The 23,227-nt window shown below is 31.8% G+C and overlaps 2 protein-coding genes across 2 annotated transcripts; both read right to left on the bottom strand.

Moving 5' to 3' along the window:
* Nucleotides 1–4,482: 4,482 nt before the first annotated feature.
* On the bottom strand, nucleotides 4,483–6,360 carry LOC130946484 (ankyrin repeat-containing protein BDA1-like). The gene is made up of 3 exons (XM_057875248.1): nucleotides 6,188–6,360; nucleotides 5,492–5,958; nucleotides 4,483–5,214 (listed from the first exon to the last, which is right to left on the bottom strand). The coding sequence occupies exons 1-3, from the start codon at nucleotides 6,333–6,335 to the stop codon at nucleotides 4,609–4,611; spliced, it is 1,221 nt and encodes a 406-aa protein (XP_057731231.1). The 5' UTR covers nucleotides 6,336–6,360; the 3' UTR covers nucleotides 4,483–4,608.
* A 1,664-nt stretch (nucleotides 6,361–8,024) lies between these two features.
* On the bottom strand, nucleotides 8,025–15,793 carry LOC130946206 (ankyrin repeat-containing protein BDA1-like). The gene is made up of 2 exons (XM_057874879.1): nucleotides 15,482–15,793; nucleotides 8,025–8,624 (listed from the first exon to the last, which is right to left on the bottom strand). The coding sequence occupies exons 1-2, from the start codon at nucleotides 15,590–15,592 to the stop codon at nucleotides 8,025–8,027; spliced, it is 711 nt and encodes a 236-aa protein (XP_057730862.1). The 5' UTR covers nucleotides 15,593–15,793.
* Nucleotides 15,794–23,227: the final 7,434 nt, after the last annotated feature.

Raw genomic sequence — 23,227 nt, 5'->3', positions numbered from 1 at the left:
GAAGGTAGAAAACGAGGTGTCTACAATCCGAGGAGGAGGAGCAACTAAGGAAACCAAAGGGCGAAAAACTGCATCGGATAGTGACCATGAAGGCAGGCCAGAATCTACCAAGACAATCAGATCCATCCAACAGATTTTGGGAGAATTTTCAAACATGGCAGACATGATGTTTCGATCTCACAAAGAAGCCCGCAAGCAAGCTTATGAGAATGAGAAAGCTTGGAAAAACTGCAAAGAAAGGGTCAACCTGATGCTGGAACATCTTACTAAGGATTTGGGAGATGATAGTGAAGGGGGCGCTGAGGAAGAAGACATTCATTTCTCTGATGATTAGCAATTGTGTTTATTCTGTTTGATATTGGCTCCATTAGGCTCAATCTATTTTTTTTTTTTTGTATGAGCATGACTTGATACTCACTGCTCTAGGAATACTGAGATATACCTTTACTGTTTTATCTTAAATATTTTGCTATGATAATCACGTTTTGTGCAGGTGCCCCATGATGACAAAAGGGGGAGGAAATTTAGGTTCCAAAATTGAAATTGGAACGAAACAGGGGCTGAAAAAACAGGGAAACAGGGGCTGAAATTTTCACTTTTGAAAATTTATGATCACCCTTGTTCAAGGAATGCATGTTGATTGCATATGGTCATTACTGTTTGAACTGCATTTGTTTATCATGATTAGTCTATTTGGCATTTGGTTTATAATGATGTTTGATTTATTTTTGATGCCTGGCTGTTGACTCATCATTGATAAACTTGTTTGATTGAAAATTTATTTTTGGCAGTTCCTTTAATTTGTGTAAAAATATCAAAACTGCCTTGTTTTGTTCTTCAAATATTTTTCATCATGTTGCTTTGCTCTGATATCCTAAACAGGAAAATGTTCGAAAAATATTTGGATACTTTTTGTAGTTTGAGCAGTAAATCAGTTTATGATATCAAATGAGTTTTGATTATCAATTAAAACTGCTCATAAATCAAGCATTTAGCATCATGTATAAAAATGCTAAATAACATTGTTACTTGAAGCTTGATTTAAATGTTACAGGTTAGTGCTTCCCTTGGTAAAATAGCATACATTAAGGGGGAGCCATGTGACATTTTGAAAAGGGGAGAAATTCAAAATCAAAGGGAGTATTCCTTATTCAATCTTTAAATTTCTTTCCATTTCAATTTTAATAATGTTTGTCATCAAGGGGGAGATTGATGAGTTTGGAAAACTCTTATTTAATTTTGATGATGAACAAACATTATTGAAATATTTAAATACAAAATTATTAATTAATCCTAATTCATTTTTGCTTAATTAATAATTTTGTTGTGCAGATTTTGTGCTGGGCCGAAACAAAAAAAGAAAATTAACAAAGCCCAACTGTTGCATTATTGGTTCAGCTTTGTGTTTATAATTAAAGCTAGTTATAATTGGGCCAGAACAAATTGTTAGCCCAAACAAATGCTTTCCATGCTTGATCCGAAAACAATTTTATCAGGAAAGCAAATGTTAACCAAATGGGCCAGCTTTGATTATAATGTCACAAGCCCAAATTATATTAAGTGATAATAGGTTCCATTCTTGGTCCGAAACAAAGGAAAAATAAAAGCATAGTGCTTTCAACGGAACCAAGCCTCTAACAAAGTGATGGATTTCAAAATCTATTACATTGTTAAATAATGCATGGGGAACATGAGAGAGAAAATTCAGCTGAATTGATTGATGGCTATTATGTCAAACACGCCACTCTATGTTAGGGAAGTAAAAGCAAGTTATTCCCAATTAATTTGCTTAACCACTCTGCTTTGCTTTTCTTCAGATTCTTTTCATTCTCTCTCATCTCTTTCTTCTTCTTTGTTCGGTCCTTGTCCAGGAAACAATGGAAGAAATGTTCTTCAACACCGAAAGGAAGATGTTGCATGCGTCTAAGACCATCTAGCACCAAATTGGAAGTCTCGAGAGACTCGAATCCATACCAGCGTTGATCCAAAAGATTTTTCGCATGGCCTAAAATCCACATCCCATGGCTTTACTGCAACATAGTGACCGTCTATCAACCACGGGCCACCAAGAATGACTTTCTCACGATCTGCAGCAATATCAAATTTAACCAAAAAATATCCAAACCCCACATCTAACAAATCAAACCCTCCTTTGATGCGCCATACTATCCGAAGCTTATGCATGAGAGCCGTGTCCAGCACCTTGATCACGATGGCTTCCTTATAAGGTTCAGCCAGACAGCTCTTTGCCTCCTTGGTAAAATTGGCACTTGGTGGACGAGAATCACCCTGCTTACCTGTGACCGTCGCGATACCATCCCCAGATAAAGACCCTACTAATGCAAAGGCCTTAGACTTTTCTGCACCAATAACTTTATCTCGAAAGGAGACATTGGATGGCTTTTCTAACCCATTTCGAGAAGAACCCTCCTTAACACCGGATACACACCCACCCACGCTCTCCCCCTTATCTCTTCCGATGGCATGGCCATCTTCCTCACCGTGTTTCACCCTCAACTGCTTGCCCCCGCTCTCTCCTTCTCTCATTCTCCTTGAGTACGGAGTACGTACTCTTTCTCTGCTAGGGTTTTTTATTCTTTAAAAGTAAAATTCAAACTTTACTCTAGATTTTATTTATTGATTTCGTAAGTATTTATGGTATAGATTTATTCCATAAACAAACTCAGTAACTCACTTATCGATAACTTTTGTCAATATCAATTATTTACGTAAACATATCCAAATAATATCGACTTTTGTCATGATCTACTTGCCAGGAGTGCAACATGTCTACCAAGGGCCAAGTTTCGGATACCTCGCCTCCATGGTGTCATTCTGTTAATGTTATAAGTATGAGGAGTGTTGAAATTAGTCCCACATCAAAAAAAAAGAAGAGTGAAGAGTTTATAAGATGAGGTTTTTCCACCGTGGCCAAACACCATTTGATCCAGAAGGCATTTTAAGGTGCTCAATCTAAATACACTTTCTACTTTTATAATTCGATTTAAGAAAATGAGAAAGGACCTTATATACCTTTTTGTGAGATCCTTGTTTACTTTGAACAATCATACCTGTGTGTCCTCATTTTTTTTATGTGATCTATAGACAGTTTATAATCCTTTCCAATTGTTCACAGCTCCATAACTGCCGCAGTGTCATGCATTATTGGACTTCAATATGGTCATGTTATCTTTAGATGTTGAAGACACTAGAGATATATATTTCTTCTCTGGATGGAGAAAGGAATGATACAAGCTCATGGATTGGAGGATTGATAAAGCCAGAAACATATAGTAGCCCACCCACCAATTCCTAGATTCCTGGATGGGGTTAGCTTGCCATGGTTACAATGGGAGACTAGTAATGATGATTCTCAAATCACAGCTAGTAACAATTATAAAACTCTGCACATCTTATAAAGCTGCTAGTAACGATTATTATAATAAAATACAATCATCAAATCACTTATCTATATAAAATATATGATAAAATATAATATACATATTAAAATAAAGAAAAAGTTTAGGAAGCTAGCAATTTTGTTTAAATTTGACCAGCACTTAACCATCAAAAATAAAATGAGTAATTCTGCATCATTGGATGTAATCTCCCACCATTAAATACACTTATTATGGCTAATTGATGACTATATATCACAATTTCTGCTGGCCCCCTAGCACTCCTCTAAAATGAATTAGACACCATATATATTTATATATAAATATATGATGAGTTAATATTTAAATTGATATTTAAAATTTTAGTTTATTTAATTTTGTCTTACAATTTGTCATATATGATTCACATTAGTTCCTAATCCTATCGTCATAGAACTATTAATGACGTTCTAAGATAGACTGACAGCGATTATGCTGAACTCCTTAAAGCTATCTGACCAAGAGTGATTCTTCTCTATTTTTTCTCAATTATTTGGTAAAGTGTAATTTTTTATCATTTACTATTTTATCTCATATATTTTCTCTTAAATCCACTTAAAGAATGTATGGTAATTGGTGAGAGTGTGAGAGATCACACCTTATTAAATAATTAAAGAAAAAAAATAGGGAAGGATTCATTTTCTATTTGACATGATAATTAAATTTTTTTACATCAATTTATTCTATAATAAGCTTTTAAAACTCTTAAATAAAATTAGGATTACAGTTGTAAATACTTTGTAGAAAATAAATAAAGGTAAAAAAATTTCAATTGTCACTTAAATAACGTTAAAATTTAGAAAGTCCAGTAAAATAGTCGTTAATATATCTAAACACACTTTTCATGGTTCAAGATTTTAAGTTTGATGATACGAGTTAAAAACAAAATCAGAAATTAATATGAGTCATAAATATTAAATTGAAAGACTAAATTAAATAAATTGTAATTTTAAAAACTAAAATGAGATACAAATATAATTTCAAAAACTAGTCTTTAATTCAACATGTTGAAGAATACCTAAAAACAGTCTAGATAGGCATATCACATGAATGCCCAAAACAGGAGGTCACACACAGACACAAAGGAAACCAAAAGAAAGAGAGTACAAGAAAAACTCCACAGCAAGCGCTTTGATTACATAGACTTCAATCCATCCAATCAAAACCAAATCTATGCCATTAGAGTCTGTGACGGCGATATGACTGACGCAGATACTAAATAACTTACAAGAAACAACGCAAGTGGGATTGATACAAAAATAGATAATTTTGTAGTTGGCATCAACCCAGAAATCATGCCAATCCCTAACCAAAGGGTGACACAGTTCAATGATGTAATAGTATAAAAATCAAAGCTTGACAACACAGATTTTCCTACTGCAGTAGAATTGAGGGATGAAGTAGCGTTTACAAGATTATTACTATTTGGACCATTGTCGCTACCACCCTGAGTCAATCCACCTGGGGGACTTAGAACCGTTTGATAAAGTGCGGTCACTACGAGAGTAGCAACTACCATGACAGCGTTGCGTTGTTGTTCACTTATTTGCATTCTATTGCGATCCGTGAGTATGAAAAAAAGTGACAGAGGTGACTTTAATTTTAGTTTGTCTTCACGGTTGGAATCATCATCAACCGATGCACCACGTTTTGCTTTAGCTTTCAATAATGTTTCTGTAATCGTTGGCAAAGCATGAGCTTCAGCTAAGTCTAATGCTGTTTCATTCTTCAAATTCTTGGCATTTATGTTCAATCTTTTTATCAATAAATCAACAGCCTGCGTGCACCCAGTTTCAAATTAATTAACAACTAAATTCGATCAAATGGAAAAGTATGCTGTTTTCTGGGTTTTGAACTTATTAATAAACGATTGGTTTGAAAAAAAATGAAAAAATTATGAAATGAGTTTTTTTAATAACTCATGTAATTTGGTCAACTTGAATTGAAATTGATAGTTGAGAGCCCGTTAAATAATTTAAATGATTTCACTAAATTTTCATATCTAAAGACTCTTAATTATCAACTTTACGTGAATATAAAAGCAATACTGATACCTGTTGGTTAGCATTGCGTGTTGCTATGTGCAAAATGGTGTTGCCATCTGAATCTTTCCAGTTTAAAATAGAGCGCTCTAAAGAAAAAGCATCCTCACGGACAATGCTCCTGAGCCAACCCACAATTATTCGAAAGGCTCTCAAGTTTCCATTTATGAGCGCAATATGAAGTGCAGTCTCATTTCTCACATTCACATCTTCAATAGAATCAGGGCATGCTTCAAGCAAGTCAATTAAAAGTGTGATGTTTTCATTATCATCACCAGATTGACATAGAAAATGCAAAGGAGTGACGCCTTCTCTTCCTTTGACTCGAACGAGATCTTTGTTGATTTCTACAAGGCGACGCACCAGATTGTGTTGATTGTTTTGTAATGCAAGGTGGATTGGACTAAAACCTTGCTCGTTTAGCTTCGAACCAAATGAAGGCTTCAATCTCATAATCTCTATGGAAAATTCTAGATGTCCTGTAAAAGATAGTAAAAATAATGTTTTACACAAAATTAAGAGTATATATTAAGGAAACGTCTAAACTCTAAATTAAACCAGCCAACGAAATATAACTCAAATGATATATTCTTCTCGTACTCACTTAGAGGTCACAGATTCGATTATCATTTCTAACTTTGGAAATAAACTCTAAACTACATTATAAAATGATTTAAATAGTAAAATTAGAGATTTAAGCGACTTTGCCTGCATATGCAGCAGTGTGCAGAGGAGTGTTGACAAATGGTACTGCATCAACCACCTCCAAAATGCGTGGATTCTGCTGAATAACTTTGTAGATAGTGTCTGTTTCTCCTAACGAAGCAGCACCATACAACTCACTAATATTTGCCATGTTTGATAACCTTCCTTAGCTTGATTTCTTTTCAGAACCGAGGATCTTAACACAAGATCTTGGAACTGAACAGATGTGAACTCAACCCTTGAATCACGCTGTTAAAATAAGTGGCAATCTTTAACCTTCGTTTTTTGGTAAATTATAAGTTACGGATGTAAGTTTATAGATGTTTCTTTTAATAGGATGAAAGAGAAATTAATAAAGGTAGGATCCATATTTTGAATAACAATAAAATAATAAAAAATAACTATAAAAGAAATTTATATTCTCTCTATACTACCCCAATCTATATAGTAGAGTGCCCTTCGTTTTTTTTATGTATTATGTAAAGTTTATTGGTTTGAAGACCTTGAGATTTGTGAATAAATTATATATTCTAAGTTGACTATACAAAACAAAGCACATGATTTTACCTGGTATACAACTATACACGGTAACGGTTCTGATTAATTAACTCAAAATAAAAAGGACTTCATACTAAGAGTTGAAATTTTATATGAATATGCAGAATCATATTCCCAGTAACAATTAACAATTATTCTTTTTATAGCATTATTTAATGTGAGTGGAGTCACAAACTACTTAGAATTTGTGTACATATCCAACATTGGTTATTTTATCACGAAAAATAGACATAAATTCATGTCAATTGTTGAATTCTTAGATAATTTATGAAAGATAAACACACAAAAGAATTTTATTAAAAATTGTATAAATAGATGAAATTATTTTAAACAAATGAATAAATATAATTATTTGTTATTCAATTATCATACTAAAATTAAAAGAGTATATTAAAAGGGTGCAAGTTTAACTCAGCAAGTTGTCACTGAACTTTAATTATTTTCCAAATGAAAATGTGCTTGAGATCAAATTGTTTTCCAAATTATATATATTTGATACACTATTTGAGTAGTACTTTTGTTCATAATAAATTAACCTGGTATACAAATACAATACAGTTATACATTGTAGGGTTCTCATTTTAGCAAAATGAAAAGGACTCCTACTAATTTATTCTTGTAATCGAACACATGTTAGATACGAAAATAAAAGGATAGACAAGACAAGAATTGAAATTGAATAAAAATGATACATTGAAATTGAAATAGAAATATAATAAATTAAAATTGAATATAAAGAGAATCACTCTACTTCTACCTAATTTTTTGACGCAACAAAAAAGGACTCCTCAACCTAACTTGTTAACGCCATAGTTTGGGAATTGATTCGAAGGGACTCCTTAACTTTCTAACAAATTCTCCGATGCAACAAGAGACTCCTCAACCTCAATTGTCCACAGTATGGTTTCATCACAAAACCAAAAAGGAATTTTAAAACCTCTAAATCATTCTATTCTCGACTACACTAGTTTATGAGGTATTTATAACCTTTTATTAGGTTAAAATATAGAAAATCCTAAGCCCATAAATATAAGACCCAATCTAGTAATTAAATAAACAAAATCAAAATACATCAAATTAAATTAAAATATTTTAAAAATATAATATAATATCTTCTAAATAATATTTGAACTCTTCTTACCTCGAACATTTGAAGCACGTATCACATGTAGTCAAAAGATTTAACAACAACTTGAAAAGAACCTAAAAACAGAGTGCCCAAAACAGGGACAATGACTAACAACGAACTTAATTCATTCAAGGAAGCTGAAATGTGCTCCTCCTACGGTGATATCACTGACTCAGAAACAAAGTAGCTTGCAATAAAGATCAAAAGTAACATACATGCCAAAGAGGAGAATACATGTGATGGTTTTGGCATCAACAGGTAAATGATAATAACCCCACCCACAAAGATGCAAGCGTTTAATGATTTAACAACAGAGTAAACTTTGTGTGGCATCACAATTTTCCCAGCTGCAGTAGAATTGAGGGATGAAGTAGCGTTTACAAGATTATTATTGTCGCTACCCTGAGCCTGTGTCAGCCCACCAGGGGGACTCAGAACCGTTTGATAAATTGCGGTTGCAATCAGAGTACCAACTACCATGTAAGCGTTGCGTTGTTCTTCACTTATTTGCGCTGTGATGCGATGCCCTGATGTTAAAATATATTCAATCAGAAAAAACTCGGACTTTTTTAGCGTAATTTCACCGTTGAAATCATTATTAACTAGTATATTGGAAACAAGTTTTGCTTTAACATTCAATAATGTTCTGTCCCTGGTTGACAAAAGATGACGAGCTTCAGCCAAGTCTAATGCTGTTTGGTTCTCCAAATTCTTGGCATCTATCCTCACCACTTTTCTCAAGAAATCAAAAGCCTGCCCAATTCAAATAAAGAGTTTTTATTAAAAAAAAAAACACAATTATTTAATCTTAAAATTAGAAGTAAGTACATAAAATAAAATAACGTTAGAAGTGTTGTGATAAGAACAAGCAACGTGGATGCCCATTCCCATGTAAAACTTATATTTTCAAAAGAGAATGAAGATTAAATGCATGCTGAAAATAAATACCCCATGCATGTATAAATAGGGGGTGTTGTACGAGCCTTGAAATACAGCAATAAAAAAATCCTCTTCCTCTCTTTATACTTTCTCCTCCCCTTAATACGCTTCTAATATATAAAAGTAGTAAATATATAAGTTTCTATTATATTGTGATAAGTAATAAGAAATCTATTCCCTCTTTATGTTACAATCAAATACTCTTCTCCTTATATTCCTACTACAATTCTTTCTCTTCTTTTATTTTATAAGTATTTTAAATTCTATTTTCTATTACTCTTTACATATAATATTAATAGCAATATTAACCATCTTTATTATATTGAGATAGTATCAAATGCAAATCTCTCTCACTTTATTTTTAATACTTTTTCTTATCTTTGTATAAATATACACAATACAACATATAATATTATTATATATATATAATAATTATTGAGCTAATTATATTAATAATAGAGTCTTCTATTTATACATCTTTATTTTATATATCCTTTATTTTACAACACGTTATCAGCACGAGACTCTGATCAAATTTTTAGGAAGACTCAGGTAATATTTTCATTATGTCGAAGCTCTCTCATCTTGAATTCAATGCTCTTGATATATCTGGAAACAATTATTTATCATGGATATTAGATGCTGAAATCCATCTTGATTCAATGGATCTTGGAGATACCATTAAAGCTGAAAATAATGCATCTCAGAAGGATAAAGCCAAAGCCATGATTTTTTTTCGTCGTCATCTTGACGAGGGATTGAAAAATGAATATCTTACATTAAAAGATCCTGCAGATCTTTGGAAAGACCTTGAAGAAAGGTACAATCATCAGAAAACGGTAATACTTCCTCAAGCCCGGTATGAATGGACGCATTTGCGTTTACAAGATTTTAAATCTATAAATGAATATAATTCTGCAATGTTTCGAATCACCTCACGAATGAAATTGTGTGGGGAAAAAATAACTGATCATGATATGTTGGAGAAAACTTTCTCAACCTTCCATGCCTCGAATGTGCTCCTGCAGCAGCAGTATCGAGAAAAAGGGTTTAAAAAGTATTCTGAGTTAATTTCTTGCCTTCTTGTTGCCGAACGCAACAATGAGTTGTTATTGAAAAATCATGAAGCGCGCCCAGCTGGCGCCGCCCCATTTCCTGAAGTAAATGCGGCAAATCATTACCCCAGAAGAGGTAAATGGCAAGCTTTTAATAACAAGAAAAATTATGGAAGGAAAAAGAATTATGTTCAAAAGAGAGGATCTTACCAGAAGTGGGACAAAGAAAGGAATATCGGGCAGAATAAATTAACCGAGGAGAAGTGTTTCCGTTGTGGTGGAAAGGGCCATTGGTCTCGTACCTGTCGTACCCCAAGGCACCTAGTCGATCTTTATCAGGCATCTTTGAAAAAGAACAACAAAGGAAAGGAAACAAATTTTGTTTCAAATGAGGCTGAAAACTCCACCACTCATTATGATGTATCTGATTTCTTTGAGGATCCCGAAGGAAATATTGGTCATTTGATCAATGATGGAATAGTTTAATATGTGAGATTGTGAAGTATTTATGTAAATAAATAATGTAAAGAACTTATTGTTAAGTTTTATTTTCTATGTATTTAAGTTTCAAATGTGATGTACATAAATAATGAAATTTTAATGTTTATGAATTTTGAAATTATTAAATGTGTCAAATTTTAAAATAAAATTTTAGTATATGACATTATTTTATGTATAGTGTTCCTTAGAGAAATAATTCTGATCAAGCATTCAATTTAACTGTGCATACTACTCATTCTATTATTATTTGTTTTGAAGAAAATGAAGAAAATGGCAAGGATATGTAATGAAGATGTATGCCTTGCGGATAGTGCAAGTTCGCACACTATTCTCAAAAGTGATATATATTTTACCCATCTTGTGCCAAAAGAGGAATATGTTAATACTATTATTGGCTCAGGCAATGTGATTGAAGGCTCCGGAAGAGCTATAATTTTGTTTCCTGGAGGAACAAAATTTATAATAAATAATGCACTATTATCTACCAAGTCTCTAAGGAACTTGTTGAGTTTCAAAGATATTCGCCGAAATGGATATCATGTTGAAACTATGAAGGAGGGAAATCATGAGTATTTATATATCACAACTCATGATTCAAATAAGAAAGTTATATTAGAAAAATTACCCTCACTTTCATCTGGGTTGTATTATACCAAGATTAGTGCAATTGAATCACATGCCACTGTAAACCAGAAGTTTACTAGCCCAAATGAATTTATAACTTGGCACGACCGATTGGGTCATCCGGGAACAACCATGATGAGGAGAATTATTGAAAACTCTCATGGGCATTCACTAAAGAACCAGAAGATTCTTAAAACTAGTGAATTTTGTTGTGCTGCATGTTCTCAGGGAAAGCTAATTTTAAAGCCATCACCAGTAAAGATTGGATTTGAGTCCCCTGAATTCCTAGAAAGGATTCAAGGTGATATATGTAGACCTATTCATCCACCATGTGGATCTTTTAGATATTTTATGGTCCTCATAGACGCATCTTCGAGATTGTCACATGTGTGCTTATTATCTTCACGCAACCTGGCGTTTGCGAGATTACTGGCTCAAATTATTCGATTAAAAGCACAATTTCCAGAAAATCCAATTAAAACAATTCGTCTTGATAATGCTGGTGAATTTACTTCCCAAGCTTTTGATGCTTATTGTATGGCTAATGTAATAAGTGTTGAACATCCAGTAGCTTATGTTCACACACAAAATGGGTTAGCAGAATCATTTATTAAGCGCCTCCAATTAATTGCTAGACCCTTGCTTATGAGAACAAATCTCCCAACCTCGGTTTGGGGGCATGCTATTTTACATGCCGCAGCACTTATTCGTTTGAGGCCAACGAGTTATCATCAATTCTCTCCTATACAATTAGCTTTTGGCCAGCAGCCAAATATTTCCCATTTAAGAATATTTGGGTGTGCGATATATGTTCCCATTGCACCACCTAATCGCGCCAAAATGGGACCCCAAAGAAAATTGGGGATATATGTTGGATATGATTCTCCCTCTATAGTGAGGTATCTTGAGATACAAACTGGTGATGTGTTTAAAGCCCGGTTTGTGGATTGTCATTTTGATGAATCAAAATTTCCAACATTAGGGGGAGAGAGTAAGCTTCCTGAAAAGGAACTTAACTGGAAGGCATCATCATTGATGCATTTAGATCCTCGATCAGGGCAATGTGAACTGGAAGTTCAAAAGATTATACATTTGCAAAGAATAGCAAATGAATTGCCTGATGCATTTTCCGATACAAAGAGGATAACCAAATCTTATATACCAGCGGAAAATGCCCCAATTCGAATTGATGTCCCAGTAGGACAAGTAGCCACTGAAGCAAATTCACGCCAGAAGCGTGGCAGGGCGGAAAATGCCCCAATTCAAATTGATGTCCCAGCAGGACAAATAGCCACGAAAGCAAATACACGCCAGAAGCGTGGCAGGCCTGTCGGTTCCAAAGACAAAAATCCTCGAAAGAGAAAAGAGGTAAATAATATTCCTGTTGAAAAAGACACAGTAAAGACACCTGCAGTTGTCCAAAATTTTGATATAACGCCAGAAGACGTTCAGGTACCTGAAAATTGTGAAAATGACGAGATCTCAATAAATTATGTCTTTACAAGAGAAAAATGGGACCGAAATAAGACAATTGTCAATGAAATATTTGCATATAATGTGGCATCAAATATCATGCATGAAAGTAAGGATCTTGAGCCAAGATCAGTCGAAGAATGTCGACAAAGAAATGATTGGCCAAAATGGGAAGCAGCCATGAAGGCTGAATTAGACTCACTTGCAAAACGTGAAGTCTTTGGACCTGTAGTCCGTACACCTGAAGATGTAAAACCTGTTGGATATAAGTGGGTATTTGTGAGAAGACGAAATGAGAAAAATGAAGTTGTGCGCTATAAAGCCCGACTTGTGGCACAAGGTTTTTCACAAAGGCCCGGTATAGATTATGAAGAAACGTATTCCCCTGTAGTGGATGCGATAACTTTGCGTTATTTGGTCAGTTTATCTGCATATCATAAACTGCATATGCATTTAATGGATGTAGTAACAGCCTATTTATACGGCTCATTAGATCGGGATATCTATATGAAAGTCCCTGAAGGATTAAAGATATCTAAACCATCCAATGAATATTCACAAGGGCTATACTCAGTCAAATTACAAAGATCTTTATATGGTCTAAAGCAATTTGGACGAATGTGGTATAATCGTCTTACTGAGTATCTGGCAAAAACTGGATTTAAGAATGATGATATCTGCCCATGTGTTTTTATAAAGAAAACTACATCTGGGTTCATTATAATTGCTGTGTACGTTGATGATTTAAATATCATTGGGACTCCTGAAGAGATTCCAACAATTATAAAAACTCTAAAAGAAAAGTTTGAGATGAAAGATCTTGGAAAGACTAAATTTTGTCTCGGCCTGCAGATCGAGCATATCAAAGACGGGATCTTTATTCATCAAACAACATACACAGAAAAGATCTTGAAGAGATTTTATATGGATAAGTCACATCCATTAAGTACCCCAATGATCGTAAGATCTTTGGATGTGAAAAAGGATCAATTCCGTCCTAAAGAAGAAAATGAAGATATCCTTGGTCCTGAAGTGCCATATCTTAGTGCCATTGGAGCACTAATGTATCTTGCTAATAATACGCGACCTGACATATCATTCGCGGTGAATTTACTAGCAAGGTATAGTTCCTCTCCAACTAGAAGACATTGGAGTGGAATCAAACAAATTTTTCGATATCTTCATGGAACGGTTGATATGGGATTGTTTTATCCCTATGGATCCAAGTCACAACTAGTTGGCTATGCAGATGCTGGCTACTTGTCTGATCCACATAAAGGGAGATCTCAAACAGGATATCTGTTTACATATGGTGGTACAGCTATATCTTGGAGGTCCACGAAACAGACGATTGCTGCAATATCCTCTAATCATGCTGAAATACTGGCGATTCATGAAGCTAGTCGCGAGTGTTTTTGGTTGAGGAGTCTGATTCAATATATTCTGTCATCATGTGGACTGATTGATCATAAGATAGCTCCAACCGTCCTGTTTGAAGATAATACAGCATGCATTGCTCAACTTAAAGGCGGATACATTAAAGGCGATAGAACAAAGCACATTTCTCCCAAATTCTTCTTCACTCATGATCTTCAAAATCAAGGGACAATTGATGTCCAACAGATCCGTTCAAGTGACAATCTGGCAGATTTATTCACAAAGTCACTCCCAAAATCCTCCTTTGAAAGATTGGTACATGAGATTGGGATGCGCCGATTTCAAAATATTAAATAATGTCAGCAAGAGGGGGAGACTGTACTCTTTTTTCCTTGGTCAGGTTTTTTTTTCCCATTGGGTTTTTCTTGACAAGGTTTTTAATGAGGCAGTCCCCATCACAAAGGATATTGTACTCTTTTCCCTTCACTAAGGTTTTTCCCACAGGGTTTTCCTTTAGTAAGATTTTAATGAGGCAATAATCCTAAATGGGCATCCAAGGGGGAGTGTTGTGATAAGAACAAGCAACGTGGATGCCCATTCCCATGTAAAACTTATATTTTCAAAAGAGAATGAAGATTAAATGCATGCTGAAAATAAAGACCCCATGCATGTATAAATAGGGGGTGTTGTACGAGTCTTGGATACTTTCTCCTCCCCTTAATACGCTTCTAATATATAAAAGTAGTAAATATATAAGTTTCTATTATATTGTGATAAGTAATAAGAAATCTATTCCTCTTTATGTTACAATCAAATACTCTTCTCCTTTATTCCTACTACAATTCTTCTCTTCTTTATTTTATAAGTATTTTAAATTCTATTTCTATTACTCTTACATATAATATTAATAGCAATATTAACCATCTTTATTATATTGAGATAGTATCAAATGCAAATCTCTCACTTTATTTTTAATACTTTTCTTATCTTATATATATACACAATACAACATATAATATATTATATATATATATAATAATTATTGAGCTAATTATATTAATAATAGAGTCTTCTATTTATACATCTTTATTTTATATATCCTTTATTTTACAACAAGAAGGCACTTATCCAACAAAGATGTTAAAAATATTTTTTCATAAAGATACTTGTGTTAAAAATATAACTTGTTTGTCTAATTACATTTTAAATAAAGATAACTTTCTAATATATTAAAATCAAATTTTACAATTTATCATCTATTGATAAAAAGATATACTCATATAAAGATAATTATAGAATCTTTATTAAAACATTCACTGTGTTAAAAAATTATTTTATTCAATTAGTATCAGCTAAATTTTTTAAAATTATTTTTTATTTTAAATTCTAGATGCTAAATCTAAATTTTAAAATTGGTTATTATTGATTACCTAAAAATTAATTGTTTATACATTTTTTCTTTCAAAATATATATGGTATATCAAAAATACTATTTGCACATTAAAATTAGTAGCTGTTTATATATTTGTGTATAAATACATGTATGATTTCTATTTATATTTGATCATGTATTATACATTTCTAACTAATTTTAATATGTACCTACTTGATGGTATATGAATATGTAAAGATAACTGATACCTGTTTGTTACCAATGAGTACTGCTATGTGCAAAATAGTGTTGCCAGCTGAATCCTTCCAGTTCAAGACGGAACGCTCTATAGAATAAGCATCCTTACCGGCACTGGTCATGAGCCAGCCAACCAGTTTTCGCAAGGCTCTAAAATTTCCATTTATGAGCGAAATATGGAGTGCAGTCTCATTTCTCACATTCACGTCTTTAATAGAATCTGGACAGACTTCAAGCAAGTCAATTAAAAGTTTGATGTTTTCATTACCGTCACCAGATTGACATACAAAATGCAAAGGCGTGATGCCTTCTCTTCCCTTGACTCGAACAAGATCTTTGTTGATTTCTACAAGGCGACGCACCAGATTGTGGTGATTGTTTTGTAATGCAAGGTGGATTGGACTAAAACCTTGCTCGTTTAGCTTCGAACCAAATGAAGGCTTCAATCTCATAATCTCTATGGAAAATTCTAGATGTCCTGTAAAAGAGAGTAAAAATCATATTTTACACAAAACTAAAAGAGTATATTAATCGTCTAAAATTGTAATATGATTTAAATAGTAAAATGGGAGATTTAAGCAACTTTGCCTGCAGATGCAGCAGTGTGCAAAGGAGTGTTGACAAACGGTACTGCATCAACTTCCTCCAAAATAAGTGGATTCTGCTGAATAACTTTGTAGATAGTGTCTAATTCTCCTAAAGAAGCAGCAGCATGCAACTCGCTAATATTTGCCATGTTTGAAAACCTTCCTTGATTTTCTTTTCATTTTTTATGTATTATGTAAAGTGTTTATTGGTTTGAGGACCTTGAGATTTGTGAATAAATTATATATTCTAACTTGAGTATACAAAACAAAGCACGTGATTTTACCTGGTATACAACTATACACAGTAACGGTTCTCATTAACTCAAAATAAAAAGGACTTCATACTAAGAGTTGAAATTTTATATGAATATGCAGAATCACATCCCAGTAACAATTAACAATTATTCTTATAATCAAACATATGTAGTCAAAGGATTCAACAACAATTGATGCACCAAGTTTTGTTCTAGCATTCAATAACGCTCTTTCAATCATTGGCAAGTCTAATGCTGTTTGCTTCTCCAAATTCTTGGCATTTATGTTCACCATTTTTTTCAATAAATCAACAGCCTGTGTACACCCAATTTCAAATTAATTAACATACAACAAAATACAATCTCACTGTTTTTTTTTTTTGGCTTTTGTTTGTATTTAATAATTACTCAGAATAACTTATAATATTAAAGGTTATAAATATGTAATTATATATTACACTTATGAAATTATATTTATTAAGTTAAATAAAATAATTTTGAATTATTCTTTCATAGCATAATTTAATGTGAGCCGGGTTACAAACCACTTAGAGATTGTGCACATATCCAACATTGGTTATTTTATCACAAAAAATAGACACAAATTCATGTCAATTGTCGAATTCTTAGGTAATTTATGAAACACACAAAATAATTTTATTAAGAATTGTATAAATAGATGAAATTATTTTAAACAAATGAGTATATTAAAATTGTCATAATAAAATTAAAAGAGTATATTAATCTTCTAAAATTGTAATATAGTAAAACAGTACGACTAGATATTTTAAACAAATTAAATTAGGTGGTCGTGTATAGCATGTATGGTTCGTGTTCAAAATCATCAATTTAACATTTCCTCACGCACAAGTATAGTCCACAGATTGAACCAGCTAAAACAACATGAGTTTTAAAAATATATATAAAGATATAAGCATAGACACACCAAAATCAGAGTAAAAACTTTGTAGGAGAAAAGATGGCAAATAGAGAAAATGAGAAGTCACCAACTGAGAAGAGAGAACTCATAGTTGCTAGGAAAGGAGGGAAGAAGAGAGATGAAGGGGATGTGGCCATATGGGATCCGGGGAAAAAGATGTCGGCTGATTATGCGCCATTTTAGTCAAAATTTCTTTTTGGTATCTTTCAAAGTTTTCAGCACACATTTCTGCATAGCATATATATTTATCAAAATGATTTGTTTCCACACAAATGTCATTCATATATACATGTCAGTTATTAGTAAATATAGTATTAATTTAGATTTCTATCAATATGATTTTCTATCAATATATTCTTATTAATTATTAAACAAAGAGATAAGAATTTTAATTTATTAATATTAATTTAGATTTTATATATATTATACTTAATAATAATAAATATATTAATTGATACTATATATTATTCATAAAAAATGTTATATTCAAGAAAAAAAATAAAGAGTTGGAAAAATTTATTATTTTTTGTCGGTATTAGTTATTAGTCCATTTCTAATCTAATAATTCAATAATATATTTTTAATTTAATATATTTAAATAGAGTAAACTACCTTTAGTTTTAAAATAGGCTAACAATAAATAAGCTCTCAAACATTTAAAAACATAATAAAAATCTTGTCCTGTGTGTTGAAATTTAATACTCTTGCAGGATTTCTCTGATACTCTAACCACACGGTATTCATGGTGAGGTCGCCTAGAATTCTGGAGCAAATATTTGAGAGAGTTTCGAAAATTATGGACAGCCTAACAGATCTCATCCCATGAACCTGAGATACGGTAACCTCAGTTTTCAACGCATTTGAGAGTGTTTTTTTCACAACACCTGATAACACGGAAGATAGTAGACATTACAGACAGATGACACAATCCTCAGTAAGACTGTTCATAAACCAGCTTTCCATGGAACATGTCTAAACATTCAACTGCCATGCTTGCGGGCTTCCTTCTAGTATCCATGTTCTATGAGTCAGAATATGGAACGATATAGTTTGTAGTTTTTGTGCGTAGTCCACTTACTCGAAGCCTCCCTACGCATGCAGCATGGTCTCTACTTTATTGCACCATGTTATTGCTCGTTGTCCTAGATTAACCATCACCTACCTTAAAATATTAATTAATGAATCAAAATATTATCATTTAGTTCATTCAATTGTATTTTTTTTTATCTAACTCCAATACTTTATTATGGTCCTCTATCCTTTCTGTTGCACATAATTGTATTTTATTCAATTATAATCATGAATTATTTTTGTCTTAAGACAAAGGTACAAAAGTAAAATTATCAAACTCACTCTCACTCTAAATCTATCAAAATTAGGTCAATAAATTACTATAAAATTCAATTGAGGTATGTTACGATTGAAAAGATAAATCATAGCTCAACTTCAAAATTGATATCGACTACTGTATTAATCTCTAAAACTAAAAACTAAAAACTAAATTACAGCCTCGAATGTATTGAAAGTTATTGTGCTTATAGATTTAGTATTTTCTTTTTAGTTGTTTGTAAACAATATAATTTTAATTTTGTAAATATGAATACAGTGATATTAATCTCATTCAGCAAGTTTTTTTAAGATATTTATACACAAAAAGTTTAAAAGAATTGGTAACCATTATTCTTTTATTTCTCTTTGCATCATAATTATTTCATCATGCATGCACCTTTTTTTTAATAAAGTAATTTTTATTACTTGGTCTGTTACTTTATTTAAGATCTACTTAAGATCTTGAGTTTGGAATTTAAAATATATTTTTTTTAAATGCATAGATTTTACCCTAACCAAAAATATTAATACACCAATAAAAACAAAATATGCTTTTTTTTGTCATATCAATGTTTCAATTTCATATTTTTCATAAATTCTTTTTCTCTTAATATTAGTTTGGAGGTTTCTTATTGTTTCTTACTCGCTTAGCAAAAGTTAAAAATCAAAGAAAATATCTTATATTCTCCTTAATAGAATTAAAACTTTATCCAAAAAAAAAATGATTTATTCTTAAATTCAGAATTTGAATTGAGTATCTGATTTTTTGTTTAATTTGTTTGAGTAATAGATAAAGTTTGATTTTTTTAAAGAGATTTACAAATAATTTAAAATTTGAATCTAAAATATTGTCTATTAAATTTTACAAATAAATTATGATAAATAAATATTATTTTTTATTTTTTTATTCAAATTGATCGGCATAAAGTCAATATATACTACTTTATATATAGTTGTTATACTTCAAATGCAATTTCTTAATGTCAGTAATGTTCAATTGATAATTTATTTTGCTATATTTTTTTCTATATAAAAAGATTAAATATATAGTAACTTAAGTTCATTATGTTAATAAAGTCATGTATTATTAAACTCAAAAATATTATGTTTGAAAAATATTGAAATAGTTTTGGTGGTTATCTTTATTATTTTCAAATAATATTTATATTTATTAAAATTTAAAGAGTTAGTAGTGTGAAATTTGTTCTCTTTTAAGATTTGTATTACTAATTAAGATTTTAATTATCATTTGAGTTGATCAACTAATTTAGTTGATCAATTAATTTAGTTAAAAATTCTGTATAATAATTATATAGTAAACATAAAAAATAAAATTATAGAATTGCCTTAAACAACAAAATTTATATTCGTAATTATTTTATTTTTCAATTATTAATGTTAATTGTGTTGCTCATATTTTTTAACAAATTTGTATGGTTGTTGATGAGGACGAGAAGTTGAGTAATATTGCAGATCTTAAATACAGAGTGTTCATTGTTTATGTTTGTTTTGTTTTCATAAATAAATTTTGATATTGTTGATTTTCAGTTATTGTTACGGATGATCCAATTCAATTAAATATATTGATAGATGTAATATATAGATATCGTATTTAGGACCCGTTTGCGAAGTTTTAAAAGTAATTTTTTTGAGTTTTTGCCTTATAAAAAGTAGTAGTATTAATGTTCGGTGTAATTTTTAAAATCAAACTGCAGCTTTCTAAGAAGTTATTTAGGAGTTTATAGAGAAGTTAAAAAAAATGACTTCTTTCGTAGTAAAAAACTTTTTATCACATTTCTTTTAAAATAAATACTTTTAGAAGTTAGAACTAAAAACCCAAATACAAAATAACTTATTTATAAGCTACTTTTAATATAGCCATTTATTGTTTAAGTCATTTTTTCCAAAAAAATTTAATTAAGCTGTTTACCTAAACTGGACTTAATTGAAAAACATGTATTTTGTTTGAGTTAATGATAACAAGATAATTTTTAGTTTTTTATCACAATTGTGTTTTAATTTATCTTTTTTTGTATTTGTATAAATATATACTTTAAAATTATTCCTGTTATTTTTTATTTAATTAATATAATAAAACGGTTTACTAAGAATTTTAGGTAAATGTTGTATTAAATAAACTAAAGATTTTATAATCATTGTTTAACTAAAATGTATATATTGTTTAACTAATATATTTAATTGCCAAAGTGCCGGGTGATGCAAAGTTAGAAAGAGAAATCTCATCCACAACAAAAATCTGAAAACAGTTATCAGTATCATTAGGTCTAAAGATGTTGAATATTTATACAAGGTCAGTAATAAAAATTGGATTAAAGACACTATTATGTTCTTTTATGTTGGTGTGTTTAATTTTTAGACTTTACATTATACTTTTAATTTAAGACATTACATAATTTAATCTCTTTATGACATTACATAATTTTAGTCTCCGATTAAGTGATAATTCTTAATTTTTATGTCAACTGTATTTTAATTTGTACAATTGTATTTATATAAGTATATATATTTCATAATTTTGTCTATCGTTATTAATTTAATTTACATAATTAAATATTTTACTACATCTTTCAGCGAATATCATTTTCAATAAACTAAAAAATTTTCACTCATCATTTTTCTAATATATATGCATTTTGTTAAGTTTTTTTTGGTTATTTATAAATGCATGAAGTAAAATGGCTGTTCTATTTCAACAAATTATGTTTACCCATTCTAATTAAAATATTAAATTATTTATTTTTTTATATCATGTATAAAACGGTACAAATGCACAAAATATCTATTAGTATAAATGATATTAACGGATTTAAGTGGATTCTAATTATTATTTAACACCGCAGGTGGCATCCTCACTTTTTTTTTAAAAAAAGATAAATAAGTCCCTGACTTTTTAAGTTTTTGACAAATACATCTCTGACAAAATTTAAATACAAAAAAGTCCTTGACTTTAATAAACGGAGGACAATTTAGTCTTTCCGTTTATTTGCCTCTCACATATCAAACAGAACTGGCTGACGTGACTGAAACGGTGTCTAGGTATCCGTTAGGTGCCACGTTGGAAGGGGAATAAAGTTCGAAGGACAAATAGGTTTTTACCGATGAAAACGAGTCGTTTTCAGAAGTTAGCCCATTCTTAATAAAAATCCTTTGGCAACATAGAAATTACCATATACTGCTCTAACCCCTTCATCAAGCCAGAGCTTCCTTCCCTCTGAAACGAAACTGAAGCATCATCAAAAAAGGTGGAGTAGGAGAGACTTAATTTGTATGCCGAAGAAATTCAATCATCAATCAAGGTAAGCAAGTCCACAATGTTCATGATCACATTCGTATTAGGGTTCCATTTAGTGTATGTTGTGATGCATGCAAATGCATTATGCTATGGTTGTTTTCTGTTTCAATCTATTTGAAAAAGGTTCTTGTGTCTTTATTTGAAAGTTTCTGAGGGTTCTATACATTGTGGGTTGATTTTGTTTTTGTTTGAAAATTACAGATGACTGATAGATATGTAATTCCTATTTTTCACCATGGAGGAAAGTTTGTGAGGAATGGTGATGGGGGACTTGTTTATGTGAATGAAAAAGTAGAAAAATTTCTAGAGATGAACATAGATTTTATCAACTTTGGTGATTTGGTGAAGTTGTATGAGGGTTTAGGATATCCTGACTACAAGGCAATATACTGGTTTGATAGTACAGCTAGGGATGGCAACGGGTCCCCATGGAGGCGGGGACATGCCCCCCATCCCCCGCCCCCTGCCTCCAAAAACCCTCCCCGTCCCCGCCCCATCCTTGTGACGGGTAGCGGGGACCCGTACCCTCCGGATATTCGGATATCCACGGATATCCTCGAGTTTGGAAGAAACGAATAAGAAAAAACAGAACAAAATTCCAGTGAACAAAAATAAGAAAAAAAAAAGAACAAAAATCCAGTAAACAATACATACCAATAACTTAGTATTATTATCCAATGTTTCAATTTTACATTATGAATTCAAACCCTAAATTTAGTTTCACAGCAAAAAACTCTAACTCTATACCCAAATTTATCAATTAATAGAATCCAAACCCTAAACCTAAATCCAATTTCACATGAAGAGAATCCAAATCCTAAACCTAAAACCAATTTCACATCAACAGAATTCAAAATTTAATTTCAATTTCATCAAATAAAAACAAAAACATATATATTCTCAAATCTCAGTAAATTGAAAATGCAAACATCCAACTTATTGAAGAGTCATTGTCGGCTTTGTTGAGCGGAGGCGATGCAGAGTCCTTGTGGAGCAGAAGCGTCGTGGAGCAGAGGCGTTGCTGAAGTAGAATTGCCATTGACGACAACGCAGATCTGAGGCTTCGTTGTGACTTGCGAAGCAGAAGCAGAGGCGTTGCGAAACAAAGACAGAGGCATCGCGAAGCAGAAGAAGAGGCGGCGTGAAGCTATGAGCAACAAACAGTAAGCCACGCAGTGAGAAGAAGAAACTGAGCAACGGCTGCGATGGAGGAAGGTAAGGGATGATGACGTGAAGGACTCAGAAGGAGGAGGCCGGCGACGAAGTAAGAAGGAAGATTGGAAGGGGTGACAAGTGCGGGAGAAGATGGAGTGAGACTCGGATAGAGAGAGAAG

This window comes from Arachis stenosperma, chromosome 8, assembly GCF_014773155.1.
Source record: "Arachis stenosperma cultivar V10309 chromosome 8, arast.V10309.gnm1.PFL2, whole genome shotgun sequence".
NCBI lineage: Eukaryota > Viridiplantae > Streptophyta > Magnoliopsida > Fabales > Fabaceae > Arachis > Arachis stenosperma.
The sequence above is the reverse complement of the archived record's forward strand: the minus strand, read 5'-3'. Positions and strand labels throughout refer to the sequence as shown.

What these genes read in the sequence shown, in the direction of transcription:
- LOC130946484 (XM_057875248.1), bottom strand. Translation starts at nt 6,335, where the DNA reads ATGGCAAATATTAGTGAGTTGTATGGTGCTGCTTCGTTAGGAGAAACA. An exon ending in GCACACTGCTGCATATGCAG is followed by an intron (nt 5,959 to 6,187) that starts GCAAAGTCGCTT and finishes TATCTTTTACAG; the next exon opens with GACATCTAGAATTTTCCATA. An exon ending in CACGCAATGCTAACCAACAG is followed by an intron (nt 5,215 to 5,491) that starts GTATCAGTATTG and finishes GGGTGCACGCAG; the next exon opens with GCTGTTGATTTATTGATAAA.
- LOC130946206 (XM_057874879.1), bottom strand. Translation starts at nt 15,592, where the DNA reads ATGACCAGTGCCGGTAAGGATGCTTATTCTATAGAGCGTTCCGTCTTG. An exon ending in TACTCATTGGTAACAAACAG is followed by an intron (nt 8,625 to 15,481) that starts GTATCAGTTATC and finishes TGAATTGGGCAG; the next exon opens with GCTTTTGATTTCTTGAGAAA.